Source organism: Micropterus dolomieu, linkage group LG21 (assembly GCF_021292245.1).
Source record: "Micropterus dolomieu isolate WLL.071019.BEF.003 ecotype Adirondacks linkage group LG21, ASM2129224v1, whole genome shotgun sequence".
NCBI classification, from domain to species: Eukaryota; Metazoa; Chordata; class Actinopteri; order Centrarchiformes; family Centrarchidae; genus Micropterus; species Micropterus dolomieu.
This window is the reverse complement of record NC_060170.1, coordinates 6,444,589-6,461,416: the sequence shown is the minus strand read 5'-3', so window position 1 is coordinate 6,461,416 and position 16,828 is coordinate 6,444,589. Positions and strand designations below refer to the sequence as shown.

The following is a 16,828-nucleotide window of genomic DNA, read 5'->3' as shown; positions in this document are numbered from 1 at the left end:
TTATTGTCTTTTGGGTATTATTGTCTTTACACTTGTTAAAGCACTTTGTAACTTGTTTTTGAAAAGTGCTCTACAAATAAAGATTATTATTATTAATTCTGATCAGCTGTTCTGAAACCAAAAACTCAGAGTTTCCCACCTCAATCAACTTCAAGCTCAGGGATAAGCTCAGAGTTTGAAAAGCCTGCTTTCTGAAACGGGGTCATGGTGTGTGCACTTGTCTGCATTTTCCCCTCGATTGGTTTCACCTGCTTGCCTGTGTCTGTTCTGTCTAATTACCTCATGTCATCCACCTGGTCTTGGACCCACCCTGCTCGTTACCTGGTGTTTAAATGTTTTCTTGTTCTGATGTTGAGTGTGATTATGTGCTCTGTGTTTTGGATTACCTCACTGTCTGCTTGGATTTTTGACTTTGCCTGTTTTGCTTTGTTTGGACTCTTGCCTTTTGCTCCCACGTAAGCCAGCTTTGTTTGCCTTAATAAATCCCTAGTTTGAACTACATCCTCCTCACCATTGTCTGCATTTGGGTCCACACCTAAGTTTACCTGCCACTACACTCAGCCACCCAATGCAGAGGCCATTCCTTCTGTGACGACAGCCATGCAGACCAATTTGATGCAGTGTGCGACATGGTCTGAGCACTGACAGGCTGACACCCCCCCCTTCAACCTCTGCAGCAATGCTGGCAGCACTCATAAGTATTTCCCAAAGACAACCTCTGGACATGACGCTGTATGGTCTGGCCACCGTGCTACAGCTCAGTTTCATTGTCTTGGTAATCTTCTTATAACCTAGGCTATCTTTACATAGAGCGACAAATCTTTTTTTTTTAGGTCCTCAGAGAGCTCTTTGCCATGAGGTACCATGTTGAACTTCCAGTGACCAGTATGAGGGAGTGTGAGAGAGATAACACCAAATTTAACACGCCTGCTTCCCATTTACACCTGAGACCTTGTAACACCGAGTCACATGACACCGAGGAGGGAAAATGGCGAATTGGGACCAGTTTAAACATTTTCACTTAGGGGTGTCCTCACTTTTGTTGCCATCAGTTTAGACATTAATGGCTGTATGATGTTATTTTGACAGTAAATTTACTGAAATGATCAGTTTTACAGTAATTATCAGTTTACACAAGTAAAATGAATACCGTAAACCTAATCTGACAGGAAACTAAACAACTACATTATGTTAGGCCATGACACATCATAGGACTTCAACTAAAGAAAAGGGTTAACATCGAAGTATAATCTTGTCATTATCCAAATAAAACAATAAGCTTTTGAATAAAAAAATCCTCTATGCCTTATCACTTAAGGAACTCCATACAGTCAGATTTAGTTTCTCTGTTCTCATTACTTTTCCATTATATTTTAATAAATAATTGTTTAGTTATAACATGATCATCATGATCAACCCTAACCCTTTTTGGCAAAATAAGAATTAAAACTGAGTCTTAAAATGGCACAAACTACATTTACCAGCAGCCAAGAACAATAGTCTTTTTGCACGAATGTTGCCATGTGTCCCAAGTTACCAACCCAAAACCTTTATCTATGGACCAAGACACTAGGTCACTAGGTACACTGGTCTAATAATTCCTCCCTCTATCTGTATGTGTTATTTTGTTACAGATTAAATATTGTGGTGTTGCTTTTTCTTCATTCATAACTAGATCATAGAGGCAGGCTAAGGTACAGCAAGATCTATTAATTAAATTTGATTGAATTGTGGAGTTTTTAATCCAATAAAAATGTTGATATTTACATTAACTACATTTTTATATCAAAATGAAAGATATGTTAAAATTACAACATTAAAACAGTGTTAAATATGCAGTTCAACATAGCACTATATCAAAATGCTGTCATCAGGTCTTCCTATTCATATAGTTATTCTGGCCTCTCAGGATCTGAAAACTATTTCTGAACTTGCAAAAATCTGTCCCTCAATGCACTCAAATGAATTGTATTTGCTTTGTGTCTTTAATGGACTTTAATAAAAAAGAAGTCAGGTATGGCCATAAATGACCAGCTAAGCTTTATAACTTTAGCTCTCCTCTGTTCCACAGAATGCATTTGTGGACGTGACAGAGATCACACCAAAGAGATAAAAATAATCCTCATCTTGACCAAACCTCCTCACATATTCAGGAGGACAACAGCGAGCAGAGCAGCACCAACAATTACAGCCAGGTTGGGTTTGGCCTCCTCTACCATCACACCACTGAAAAAACACTTATGAAAGCTGTTGTCACCTCGCCCAGTGTTGTGTAAACCTTTACACGTCTAGAAATTATTTGCTGCTGTCCAAAACACTGTGTGGCATTTTTTTTTTTCCCCCTCTATCCAACCAACCAAGAGTCATTTATTCTTCATAACTGAAGCTGCAGAGGTCTTTGGCAACATTAAAACACTTTATACTTACAAAATGAAATGAAACCTGGACCATTGTTTTTCTCCCTGTGACTTGCCTTTTGGCCCTGATCCACTCTCCTGAAAGCTGTGGTCACTGAGCCCACGTCTGCAGACAAACCTTTGCTTTTGGTTTCTTGGCCTGTCAAATTTAGCTTTGCTTCCGCCAAGGTCAATTACAGCGAGTGTGGTTGTTACAAAGGTGAAGAGAAGCTCTGTCCTGCTATCGTTTTGTAACACCTTACCATCATTATCTAATTCATACAGTAACTGATACGTTCTTTTCAAAAGAGAGAGTTGACCCTGTCACCAAACCAAGCAAGTCAGGCTTCAACATAACAGTCAGTAAATTCTTTTGGAGATCGACATTGGTGCTTTGATGAGATTGATGGTATTTTCATGTTAAAGTTGTGAAACTCCTCCCACTGTCTTGGAGGTCGTGCTGGCGAACCTTAGCGGGCACTTGGCTGACTTTGGAGGGTTGTAAGCAGATTGAGCTCACGTGGGCCCCTGGGCTATAAAATCCATGCTTTGCTTTCATTGTTGATATTGCCGATTTCTACACCTCATTGTTATTTTGTGTTCACTTTAAGAAATTAATTATACTTGTTTTGAGTAAATCTCTTGTTTGGACTCCCTCTTTGTCACGTTCCCTGAGCCAATTTGTGACAACCTAAGATGCACAAGATTTGTGCTTATATCGGGCAGGCTGTGTATCCAATGTGGCTTAACAAAGCCTACATAGGCTATCCGTTTGCAGAACTGAGGTATAGATGTGTAAGAGAGTTTGATTTGAGGTGATTATACTTTCTGAAGCTTTTTAACAAAGAATCAAATCAGTGTATAATGTGAAAGGGTCACTCATAGTGATGAACTCACAAATAATTGAATTAAATAGAATTAAAAAATTTTTAATATAGCACCAGTTCATAACAGAAATTATGTCATTGCACTTGTCATGTAGAGCAGGTCTAGACATATTTTTTACCCAACAGTTCCCAACATGAGCAACCACTTGGCCACAGTGGCAAGGAAAAACTCCCTTTTAGCAGGAAGAACACGCGAGCAGAACCTAAACTCAGTGGAACAATCTCCCTCAACCGGTTGGGGGGGGGATAACTGCTGTTTTGATTGGATTAATCTTGTTATGTCTTCTTCCAGTGTAAACATTGGATTTTGGAACTGCTTTGGCAACATTGCTTAAATGAAACCAATTTGTCAGAGACTAATGCCAATAAAGCACACTGAACATTAACTCATTTAGCTGACGCTTTCATCCAAAGCAACTTACAGCTGCTATATATGTCAGAGGTCACAGGCCTCTGGAGCAACTAAGGGTTTTGTTCAGTGTCTTGCTCAGGGACACATTGGTGTCTCACAGTGGATTCGAACCCTCGTCTCTAACAACAAGGGCATGTGTCTTATCCACTGCAATGCCAAAGTGTGCTGTAGGGTGGAAGTTCTCTGAAGGATTGGAAATAGGTCTCTGTCTCTCTGCTGCCCCCTGCTGATGTCTAGCACACGAACATCGCTCCATTGTGTACTTTGCAGTGATTCTGTCAACTAGACTGAAATGTAGTTGCAATAATTAAAACAGCTTAAACAGATACAGAAAGGTCACATTATGAAACAGTTCAATCAAAGAGCGTTTCTTACCAGTATTTCTTCCAACTCCTTAGTGATCTACAAATAATCTATCACACTACTAAACACAAAGGACATTAGTCATACCTGTGACTTTTCACACCTGTGATTCATCAGTCCAGAGCTCATGCTGCCTTTTTCCTGCACCCCAGTTCCTGTTTTCATGCATAGTTAAGTCGTGTGGCCTTGTTTCCATGTCAGAGGTATGGCTTTTTGGCCGCAAGTCCTCCATGAAGGCCACTTGTGACCACACTGTAGATGGGTGTACCAGGGTCCCACTGTTTTCTGCAACTCTGAGCTGAAGGCGCTGCTGGACATCTTTCGACAGCAAAGGGAAGTAAGCATGACGTGTCTTCCACCTGCTGCAGTAAGTTTCTTTATCCGACTGCTGCGTCTATGATCCTCACTGTTGCCCATTTCTTTGTGCTTCTTCTAAAGAGCTTGGACAGCACATCTGGAAACCCCTGTGTGCCTTGAAATTTCTGTTTGGGAGAGACCTTGCTGATGCTGTATAACTGGTGTCTTGTTGCTCAGTCTTGCAGTGGTGTATGACTTTTGTCTTCAGCAGCCTCACCGTGTTAGCTGAGTTTGGCTGTTCCACACCCAGTTGTATTACTCCTACACAGCTGTTTCATATTACATACTGAATTGGTGATCATCAGCACCTGTTTGGTGTAACTGTTTAAATACATCTGATGGGATGGTAGGTAAATATAAACAAACACGTCTATTTTTGAAAGCATTCTTACTTGGCAGCATAGTTTCGCAGAACGGTATATATTCATTAATTTGCTTGACATGAGCTTAAGACACAATATCTACTCTCCTTTTTGACAAATTTTACTGTTTATTATAAGAAAACCAAACTGGGAGGATACAGAGTGAAAAATACTTGGGATGACAGAACAAAGTTCCTCCCAATATATTAATATACACAGCTACTAGCCTATGTACAATACATGTCTGAAACAGGACATCTCTGTTAGAAATATTCAAAACTGAATTCCTGTTGGAAAAAAAAAAAACAAAACCCAACACCTTCCCAGAATACAAATAATCAGAGAAATAGCTACTATAAATTGATAGATGATCAATTATCAATAACAATTATCACACCTAATCTGCATTCACACACTGAGATAATATAGATCACTTATACTGTACATTATCAAACTAAAAGACTAATCTCTCTCTCTAATGGAACCAGAACAAAATACACAGGCTCACTGTAGCAAAGGACTCTGGGAGATTGAGTTTAGTGGTTTCCTTACTTTCTATCTTTTTCCTTCTTTTTCGTTAAAAAAAAAATAAATCCTCCCTCCCTCATTTGATCACAACGTTCGGCACATCAGAGCAACTCTCGTTAACCACTTTAATCCCAACTAGCTCCCAGTGCTCAAAGGAATGTCAAACACTCATTCACAAAACCCATTTTCTACCACAGAAACACATAAACAAGTAAACACAACAAGTGTTAAGATACAGTACAGATAACAAAACACTACTGTAACAACAAAAACACTGAAAGATGCATTCAAACTAAACATATTTGGTCTTCTCCCCTCTTTCCTGTGAAGGTGATGTTGATTTGTACTTGCCCCATTTTGCATTTTGATTAATTTGTTCTAAGGGCGATTCAAATTACTCCACCTGGTTTGCCGTTTGTGACCAGCCCTTTAGAGATCCGACGGTAAGAACATACATAAATCCAGTTGCAATGTTGACCAATCACCTTTACTTTTTTTAAATGATTCAGTACATGTATGGAAAACTTCACATCATCACCGTCGACATCATCATCCCTAGCATATAGGAATCAATATTTTGTAGATTTTTTTGAGGGCATTAGGATTGCCTGCAGGGATTGGCTTGTTAATGTAGTGAGAGGTGGGATTTGTCCGATGGCGCCATCTCTCCAAGGTGTTTATGCTCATCCTCATTCTCTAGTGGCTCGTTGGCTGTCAGCTTAGAGTGCCACATGTGGCTTTGTAATGTGCATTGCACAATAGTTCTCCTACGTATGGCCCAAAATGTAGATGTTGTATCTTGTCTCCACTTGCTGAAATTTTACCTGGATGCCATCTGATTGGCAGCTGTGTCTTTAAAATCATACCAGACCTAGATTAGTCATAACACTGTCAAACTAGGCAAAAACAAGACAAATTAGGTGATTATGCAGTTAGCTGTGCAAAAAGCTAAGCAACATCGCCACAGTTATTTGAATGAAGCCAAACCTGATTTAAACGTAAGATAGATTTTTTTGTTAGACAGCAAGTAAAGAAGGAAGTTAGCTTCCATATAGCTTTTCCTTAAGCTGTACTTCATCTAACAGAAAGCTAGCAAGCTATTTATTTTGTCAGTTAGCTAACTATCATCTACACATCCGAATCTACAGTGTCTTTCTTTAGAACTATAAGCTGAACCTAGTATAACAACAACATATTATCTTGCTAGCGTTTTAGTCAGTTAACAGCACGATGGGTTATTAGCAAAAATCTATTTCCTAGTTTTAGGCTCAGTTTCTGTTTGGTAAATAGTTTAATTTTAATTTGAACAGGTTGTCATTTGTTTCACTGTTTTCTTATTCCAGTGACGAAACTACAGACCAAAATGTCAACTAACTCCAACAAGGCAGAAAAGGGCTAATGGAGACAACAAATATACACCTACAGGTCTACGGCCTGCCACATAGACATATACACAATTCACATACATTTTATAGGCCCCAGCACAAACACAGGTAAAGTGATACCTTGACATTAGATATTTGCATTAGATACTTAGATGATTACTCTTCCTGCTAGCAGTAGCCTACCCATGTTAAATTTCCATTACTCATGCTACGTATGTAAGGCACTTTAAATGTTTTATCACTTACACTCTTTATATCTCTTTGGCAATTGCCAAAAAAAGGACCAACGCTTTTTTCTTATTTGGTTCCTTCCATTATTTCCTTAATTACCCACAATTAGTTACCCACTGACTGATTTTCAGTCTGTGAACCACACAGGTTTCAACACAGCCTCTTCGCACAGTGATGTGAACCTCAGCTGAACAACATTCATATCCACAAAAAAGACCAACAAAAGTGAAATACTGTAAAACAAGAAAAATAAAATAGAATAAAAATCTAAAAATAAAACAAATACTACAATTTCACCCCAGTCCTAGCTCCAGTGTGGGATAATATATGAACATGAATAACTGAGAGACACAGACAGTGCTTTACAACAATAATACAAAAAAACACATGAACCAGAGAAACTACCAAGACTGAAGAGTCTATCCAGTTTTTGGCATAATTAAAAGCCAAAGGGAGGAAGAAAATAATGTTTACGGCACCTTTGGCACCATAACAACATGAAAAGAAAATATATTGAAAGGTCCGATTAGATGTTTTCAGCAAAGGGACTTTAAAGAGATGGATGAAATCTGCAATGATAGAAACATTTGAAAAACTTAGAAATCTTTGTTCACTAACAACTGAAAGGTTTGGACCCCAGACAGTTTCTCCTCTGAGGTGACCACCCTTTTCCTCTTCCGTCTCCATCTCTCAGAACAGATTGCTGCTGTTACCACAATGCGAACCCAACTTCTGACCACAGCTTTGCCAGTTTCTTCATTCCCTCCGACAGTGACTTACTCGTGTAACGCAGTTCCAGTCTTCTTGTCTTCTCTTGTCAGTCTGTCATCTTACAGGAGTCCAGAGAGGGACAAATCCGCCGCCTAAGAAAGCCTCAGTGGTACATCCCAGCAAGCCTCAGCTCACTGGTTGACATGGGGCCTCAGGGCTTGGTAGAGTCCCTCGAAGGTGGGTCGGTCAGATATGTCGCGACTCCAGCAACGCATCATCAGCTCGAAGAGAGAAGGTGGGCAGAGCGGAGGGCCGTAGAGGAAGATCTAGATGGGAAATGTAGGGGTGTTAAAGAGATCAGATGGTTAAGAAAAGTGTCAGGCCTAAGAACTTTAAGTCTTTTTGAGAAAGAAAATCACTAAAAGCACCATGTAATACTGAGCATTATCTAATGAAAACAGATGGACCTTTTAGAAATCTAGAAAAGGTGAAAGTAGAATGAGAATGGGCATTTCCCAACCAAGGCGTCTGAGCTGCTGCTACAGTAACTTTCCTATGCTGGAGATCTGTGGTTTCCAACCTATTTTGCACATGATTCCTAAAAATGGAGCCTATAAGTCCTAACTAGATCAACCACTGACAGTTCATTTCTGTTTTATTTAATTAAACTTCTCATAAAGAGGTAACATTATTAAGAAAAATGGCTGAAAAATTCAATATAATTTTGTTTATAGTAAAACCTGCCAATCATCTAGGGACCCCTTAGATTTTATCTAGCAAGCACTTAGGGGGTCCCAATCCCCAGGTGGGGACCCTCCGCTGTAGTTGAGATTGGATGGCATGTGTAAAACTGGTACAACAATGACTAAACAGCTCCCCCATCTGGAGGAATTGCAGCCTGCTAAATATGAACTGGTTAGCAAATTTGTCAGTTAGTTACAAACTAGTTTCATGCAGTGCTACATGTCTTAAAAGTTTACACAGTCCTTGCCTGGATCCAGTTAACAAGAATCACAAACATGCATAATTATTTCAATGATGCAACTGGAGCTGCTTTCACTGGTGGCTAAAATTACTTGGCCGAGCGGTGGCCTAAGTCAGGCACACCTGGATGCAAGATTAATGCCTGACTTGGGATGAATGATGTACTGAACTCTCTCCTCTTTGGGTGCGTTCGAGTCGTCTCACCTGTCTGCCCTGGTTCCTGAAGAACTCGCCAGTGTTCTCTATGACCTGTTCGTCAGACAGCAGGCTGTAGGGTTGCTCCTTACACAGAGTGAAGATCTCCCACAGGGTGACGCCAAACGCCCACACATCGCTGGCCGTGGTGAACTTACCCTGGAGAGCAGGCAAGGGAGGTGACATAGAAATGAAATGAAAATGCTATAGAAGTCAAGATTACATTTTATAAAAGAGCCTTCCAAGTTTTAGAATCTACAAGGTCCACAGGCTCTTTTTGTTAACCCAATGACCGTTGACAAAGGTCTTGCACAAACATATAAATCGGCATAAATAAATCAGTCAAGAATAAGAGGTGCTTTTGGGTTGCTGGTGCACTGATAATTTGTATAATGTCATCACAAAGCACTTTATTTCCTTGTTGTAGTGTCAAACACTAAAAAGTTTCAACTTTAGACCTGGTTTGGGTCAGGTTCAGTCCCTCTATCCTATATGTACAGCTGCAATCATTGGTCCTATTTTCTTGTTTTATTCCTATCTAATGTTAAGTCCTCCCCTCCCTTACCAGCAGGATGCTCTCCCAGGCCATCCATCGTATGGGCAGCACCGCCCTGCCCTGGATGCGGTAGTAGTCGCTGCTGTACAGGTTTCGGCTCATCCCAAAGTCAGCAATCTTGATGGTGAGGCGGCGGTCCAGCAGGCAGTTCCTGGTGGCCAAGTCGCGGTGCACGAAGTTCAGAGACGCCAGGTACTTCATCCCTGACGAAATCTGCACCGACATGTGGAGGAGGTCGGATAGACTGGAGGGAGGGAGAAGAGGAAGGAGAAGGAGAACTTATTTGGAGAGGGAACATAAATGAGGTGAGAATTTTGATCCTCTGTTTTGTTCCTCCGTTGGAAAGTGCTGATCATTGCCTGAAAAGTAATCCTGTTATCCCCTGCTGTTTGCATGAAAAGCTACATGAAGGCGACGGATTGAAAAGTTCAGATAACTTGTTATTAGCATGTACGTATAAACAGCAGAAACAGTGTGTATGGTATATCAACCTGACTGAAGGGATGTTGTTGGCGTGGGTCAGCGTGCTCTCGATCTCCCGCTGCGACAGGAACATGTTGAGGTCTCCGTTCTCCATGTATTCCGTCACCATGCACAGCGGGTCGGACGACACACACACACACAGCAGCCGGATGATGTTGGGGTCGTTCAGACGAGACATGATCTTTATTTCCTTCAGAAAGTCGTTCCTGATGGACACACAGATGGAGAAGGAGGATTAGCAAGGCACTTTTGTTTTGGATACTTTCAGCATTCAGTTTTGGACTGTCTTGTATTTCTCACACAGATGGACAAAATGTGAAAATCACAGCCAAGCGTGTCCCTTTAGCACTTCAGAGCAGTTCGGTCTAATATTTTGTCCTAAACAGGTTTCTCTACAACCACTGGCCAGTGTCTGTGGATATTCATGGTCCCTAGAGGATAAACCCTTATAATGTTTGTCACCCCATGATCCACCATAAGGTGAAAATCTCTACTTGTACACAGAAATCAAAGAGGATTGCCCTGAAAATTTGGGAGCATAATGATGACATTATCTCCACCCTTATTAACAGACACATAACATGTGTGATACAATATGTTTTAGGCTTATTGTATTTTGCCTTTATTTTTGATAGGACAGCTTAAGAAAGGCAGGAAATGTGGGAGAGAGAGAGAGGGCATGACATACAGCTAAGGGCTGCAGGCTGGACCTGAAGCCTGGCTGCTGTGGTAAGGACTCAGCCTTGTACATGGGACACGCAGTCCACCAAGTCAGCTAACTGGTGCCGCATGTTTTATGATCTCTAATGAGGAACAACAGAGATGGTTTAAAGAAACTAGGGCTGCAGCTAACGATGATTTTAGTACTCGAAGCTTCTACAGATTATTTCATCGTATAAGAAGTACTTTTGCTTGGCGCCCCACAGTAATGGGATCAGCTGTGTACGTTGATAGATGATAGATGTTTATTAGTCCTTTCGGAAATTAAAAACATCAAACCAACAACATCAACAGACCAACAACCAGACAACTGCTTCAACAACACAAACATCACCCGAATGCTATACAAGTTATACTAAGGCGCAGCCTTCAACTCGTCAGTCAATCATAATTTCAGTTAAATGCTAAAGTTGCTTTTACAGTGGTACGCTGGCAGAACACTGGGTGCTTTCTGATCAGGTGCCGTCGAGCATTGCGGTTACGTTTAAACGACAAGTTTCGTTTTACGGTGGACTGACGGTAACATTACGGAGTTGTTGTTTTCTTTTAGCTTGAAATAATCCCATATTTTGGACACTTTCTTCTTCGTCCCTCGCTATTTTCTCTCTCTCCCTCCACGGTGCAAACAGAGGCACCATAATCACGTCGTGTTCACAGCGCAAGTGCGATATGCGGCAGTAATAAATGTCTGTGTGAAACAGTGTGCTATACAGTTATATGGATTAAAAAGCATTGATGCGAAGTTCAAATGAATCGATTTAATTGATGAATCGTTTCAGCCCTAAAAGATACAAACTAGGTCACTGTATAAAAACACTGTCACACACACATCGTGTACCTGGCTTGGCTGGTAGCATCGGCCCTCAGCTGTTTAACAGCCACCAGTACAGAACGACCATCTCTGTCAGGGAGCGGTGACCCCTCTCCAAGGAATTCTGGGAGTCCCTCGGCCTCACACAGGTGGACCTGCGGGAGATGAGTATTAACATAACCATGAAAGCTAGCAGCCTACTTTCAAATCACTTCATCTGAGACAAAACAGCTTCACAAAGCTTCCTTCACATTGAACACCATTTGCATTTGCACTGTATTTTAAGAAGAATGAAATACACGCATCGATTCATATGTCTGTGGCCCCGCCCCCTTCCCTGCTCACCTCTCCAAATTGCCCCTCCCCCAGCTTCTCCCTGAAGATCAGCTGTTGCCTTGGGAACTCAGCGGCAGAGATGTCCTTCCTGGTGAGTGAGTCCACGGTGAGGGCGGGCACGGCGTACATGTTGCTGCCGGTGACGCCCTGCAGCCGCACGATGTCTGTCTCAGCATAGTGCGGAGCGTTGCTATGGAAACACTGGTGCGGAGTGCACTGGGTGACGTCAGGCTCGGCGTAGCCTCCTCCACATGCTGTTGTTAAGAATGATGAATGTAACAAAATGATCACAATTATGAGATAAGTTTTGAACTCAATGTTGCATCATGAAATTAAATCTTGTGACAAGAAAATATACAGTAGATTATGGTGAGAGAACTAGAAACACACACACACACACACACACACAGATGAAAAGACCAAACCACCACCTCTCAGTTTGTCAGCTGCATCTGATAGATTTAAATGTAAATGCTCCGTATTTGTATAGCGCCTTTCTAGTCTTTTTGACCACTCAAAGAGCTTTTACAATACATCGCATTTACCATTCACACACATTCATACACTGGTGGAACAGCCACCATGGACAATTTGGGGTTCAGTATCTTGCCCAAAGACACTTCCAATTAACGGGCAACCTGCTCTACCTCCTGAGCCACAGCCACCACAATAGATGATAGATGTTTAAATGTCTGAAGTCACACCTTTCAGCTCTTACCACGCAGCCAGCCTGACGTCATGTGACAGGAAGTCAGCAGGAGGAGGTCATAGAGAGGATTGCCGAGGAGGAGAGCTGGAGGAAGAGGAGGAGGAGGAGGAAACATGGACAGAGAAAGAGAGGGCTGGGTAGTAAAAGAGAGAAAAACTGCAGAATGAATAAGCATGCGCACGTTTTACAGTACCATCAAGAAAATACAGAAGAGAAAAGAGAAAGACAGAGCGAAAGACAGAACTTAAAAGCAGGCAGGATGGGGATAGGTGGTGAAGGTGTCTGTTGTGTACGTTGTTCACACTCCAGCAGGGGGCAGACTGCAGCAGTTTATGTATTTTACTGTAGGCCTCGGATCGGCTCTAGATAGTTGTGTCTAAACATGTCAGCAAGGAGGATATGGCACATTTTTAAGGCTTCACTAATTCAGGTTTACTTTACTTCAAGTTTGTTTCCTTAGGTGATTATCACCAAACCTACAGATGGTCAATGACTGCTCTATAAAACATGATGACGTGCCTAAAAGCTGGGAGTTTTGAAGGGAATTTCTACTATGTGTCAACCTTATTCTGATGTTGTTTTTCAGCTCTGGCTACTGCAAATAATGACATTACAAATAATTTCAGTATGTTTTACCAGACGCCTCTGCACTCTGTGACAGCTCAGGCAGCTTGTTTCTCAGCACCGCCGGGTTCTGGTACTGTGGGTCCAACAGGAAAACTCTCTCATAGTGAGGGTCAGTGTTGGGGGGGCCTGAGCAAAACAAAAAAACATGAATTAGGGCCCAGTTTGTCTGAGCAATCCGAATGACTATATTTCTCCAAAACAAAGTAGTGGCAGCTATCGAATTAGTATTTTTTATCTAAGGGCCTTTTCACACGTGGTTCATATAGTCGTTTGGGAATGAAAGCATGCGTCATCTCTTTCTCTCTCTCTAACTCTGGTTACATCCAGATTAACCTAGCGTGAAAAGCAAGGGTTGTAAACAATGTAACAACATTCAGTATCTTTAATTTTACAGTCATTTACCCTTAATTGATTAATTGGCATAATGAACCTTGAACCATGGTTAGCATTTTTCAGCTTTCTACTTGGAGGTAAGTGCGACAGACAGACTGAAGCAGTCTACCTGTAGGCGCGTGGCCGGAGCGGGGAGGGACAGGGGGGGTCTGGAGGATAATGGTGTCACTGCAGGACGATAGCCGAACTGTCACCTCCTCATCAAGGATCCGACGTGGAGCCTGGAGGAGGAGAAATGGGGAGGAAGAGGAAAAACTTTTATTTTTAGCTGTAAGGAATATTAGGGTTGGGTAACGTTTAAAATTTTACGATACCAGTACCAAAACCACTAGGCTTAAAGTGATACTGATACCAGTAGAGTACTTCATTCGATACCTTGCATTAAATGCCACCTGTTGAAGCCATACATAGTAGTTGATTGGTAGCCTATTATTATTTGTATTGTTGTAATGGACAAGCAAGGCTCTCTAAAGTTCTCTAAATTGTATCAGATCGCTCCTCATCCTAATTAGGTCATCCTCACAGGTAGTATATACTGGGAAAGACTACAGTTTGCGAATTTTATTATATTTGATTGAGAGAGTAGTGAAATAGTTTAGTGACCAAATGAGTCGTGGGAAACAAATTTAAGGTAATTTTTTGATACGTGTGTTGAAAGTAAATGACAGAAAATTATTTTGTTAACCTTTAATCAATAAACTGAAGTGAAAGATCTCCGCGAGTGCTTTTTCCTTTAGTGGTGAGTCGCAAACCTCCTCCAAAAAACAACAGTAACAAGTATAAAACGAGTAAGCAGTCTGTTTAAACAACTTATCAACTAACAAATCACTTAACTGCACTAAAGACACAAACAGAGGAAAAGAGAGGCTGCACGTCCAGCCGATTAACCAGCTACACCTGAAGCAGCCGCAGCTGCAGCCAGAGGCTCCATGAGTAAAATCAGCTGATTGCTGCTGCACCACAAATGCATTTAATTGATGTGATGGAAGGCAGCGATCGATCAGTGACAAGTGATGTGAATTGAAAATAAAATGTACAGAGATGTATTAAATGAGACCAGAAGATGAAACCAACAGAAAGCCAAGCTTGTGGTGATAAACTCGCAACAGTGACGAACATGCCTGAGGCTGTTAAAATCACGCATGGATTCGGTATGTGCAGGCTTTTTTTTTTTTCACAGTTTATGGTGCAGGCACATAAGGAAAAAAAGACGCGCCCTTCTCTTTCTTTTGGTGTCTTGCTTGTGTGTTTGGCTGCAACAAAACAATTCAAATAGTAATTCTTTGCCGCGATCTGGTTACAAAAAGTATCGATTGAAGTACTGGTTTGACTGGAGACGTTTCGATTCTACTCGATACTGGGCTGTTTCACTCGATCGCATAAAGGTTTCGAGTAGCGATACCCATCCCTAAGGAATATTCATGTTCATTGCAATAATGAAGGTTTTTTGATGTTTGCATAGAAAGACCTCCTTTTCATTATGTTCATGGAGAAATTCAAGAGCAGAATTTGATTAGGTAAAGTAGTTTCCAATCAGAGGTGCTAATTTTCAAACACTGTCTCTCCAGCTTTTATTCATTAACACTTTAGTTTTTTCCTGTAAACACTACAACTCAACAAACTGTAGACTTTAACTCTATTTCCTAAAAAGAAAAATAAATGGCTGCTTCTTCTTCTCCTGTAATCTGGCCTGGCTGGTTTACATTGAGCAGCTGTTCAGATCTGTGGCTCTACGATGCTTTCAGATAATCAGAACACTTATTCAACAGATGGTTTGAAGCTGCCAAAGACTTACTGGGAACTGCAGACAAAAGATGCATCAGGAAAGTGTTCGGACGAATCTAAGGTCAGAGTCCTTCACTTTACACCGCCTCTTTATTGAGAAGAATTGCGTAGAGGTATTCTGAAATATAAAATCTGCATGCAGTGGATTCAGCCAGAATTAGTGGTTATTCTGCTCACCTTCTCCAGCACCTTACAGACGTACTGGCACCACAGGATGAGGAAGATGATGATGACCAACAGCAGGATGATGGTCACCAGGCAGCCAATCAGAATGGGCGTGTTGCCGTCATCTGGCGGGTCACTGGCTGATGGACTGGCTGCTGTAGAGAAGGGAAAGAGGTTAGAGATGTAGAGTAGAGATTAGTTTTATTAACAATACCCTCTGATGCTAAAAAGTATATTTGTTTGTTATAATGCTGATGTTGCAGTTTAAAGGTGGTGATGGTTTTTTGATACACACAACATCCCTTTACAGTTTTTCAATTTTAGAGATTATTTTATGTGAAATGAAAAGGGTAAAGGGTCAAAGGTCATACCAGTCTTAGGTGTGGTTGTCATGGTGTGGTTTTCATGGTGCTCTCCTCGGACCACGGTATTCTGGGTCGGGAGTACGGTGTCCTCTGAGGGACAAATAAAGGGAATCATGTTATTTGTCAGGTTTGAGAGCAGTGAGGATCTGCATTTGTGTTGTGTGTATTCTGTGTGTGTGTGTTACCAGACTGAAAGGAGACCTCGCTGAACATCATCCAGACATCAGCGAAGTAAAAGCGGCAGCGGAGGGATTTGGCGGCGCGGCGCTTCAGGGGCACAGTGACGTAGCGGGCGCTCGGGTTCCTGTCATCCAGCACCGTGTTGAACGTCACAGGCTCCGCCTCCCAGCCGGCAATGAGGCGGGGCTTAAACCAACAAGAGACGGAGGAGAAGATCTTCACACCGCGGGAGAACATGTTGTTACTGTGAACCTGGACGGAGGAACAGAGGACAGGTTATGTTTGTAAGATTAAAAACAGAATACCAAAATATAAAAGAATGTTCATTTTTACATAACTAAAGGTTTTCTGTATTATTTTTAAATATACTGTATGCTGTCGATTCCTCTGATAGAGAACTGAAACCATGTGCCCAAGTTTTATCCTGCATATATTAAAATCAATATATAAATTGTATAAATATATTTATATACACAGTAAGATAAATTCAATACATATTAAAATAAAATAAAAAATTTAATGAAAGTACAAGTGAGGGTGCATTAATTAAAGTGTAATGTAGCAGTTACAATGTTCAAAGTAGTGGATGAACTGGACAGAAAAGTGTTTTTTTTAAGTCTGATGTTTTTTGTTGGTGTTTAGTAACAACATATCTCAGCAGGAAAAGTCTCTGTAAAAATAAAAATGTGCTCATGTTTTACCATCTCATACAGCAGTAGATAGCATACTGATTAACCAGTGACGTGAGTTACTGTAGCCATACAATAATATTTCTGTGCATATTTTGGAGTTTTGCTTTCATTCTATATTATTTAACGACACACCAATGAAAACATGAATAGAAAAGGTTTATGTGGATTCCCCTCCTCTAATTAAAGTAACAAAAT

General features: G+C 41.1%; 1 protein-coding gene across 1 annotated transcript in view; it reads right to left on the bottom strand.

Moving 5' to 3' along the window:
- Positions 1 to 4,885: 4,885 nt before the first annotated feature.
- Positions 4,886 to 16,828, bottom strand: part of ddr2l (discoidin domain receptor family, member 2, like) — an 18,806-nt gene continuing 6,863 nt past the window's right edge. The window contains exons 8-19 of the mRNA XM_046034534.1: positions 15,947 to 16,193; positions 15,768 to 15,851; positions 15,409 to 15,551; positions 13,556 to 13,667; positions 13,063 to 13,179; positions 12,436 to 12,510; positions 11,727 to 11,971; positions 11,409 to 11,536; positions 9,859 to 10,056; positions 9,377 to 9,611; positions 8,821 to 8,970; positions 4,886 to 7,958 (exon numbers count right to left, since the gene is read on the bottom strand). Coding sequence (XP_045890490.1) covers positions 7,824 to 7,958; positions 8,821 to 8,970; positions 9,377 to 9,611; positions 9,859 to 10,056; positions 11,409 to 11,536; positions 11,727 to 11,971; positions 12,436 to 12,510; positions 13,063 to 13,179; positions 13,556 to 13,667; positions 15,409 to 15,551; positions 15,768 to 15,851; positions 15,947 to 16,193 — 1,869 coding nt within the window. The 3' untranslated portion in view covers positions 4,886 to 7,823. The remainder of the gene's footprint in view (positions 7,959 to 8,820; positions 8,971 to 9,376; positions 9,612 to 9,858; positions 10,057 to 11,408; positions 11,537 to 11,726; positions 11,972 to 12,435; positions 12,511 to 13,062; positions 13,180 to 13,555; positions 13,668 to 15,408; positions 15,552 to 15,767; positions 15,852 to 15,946; positions 16,194 to 16,828) is intronic.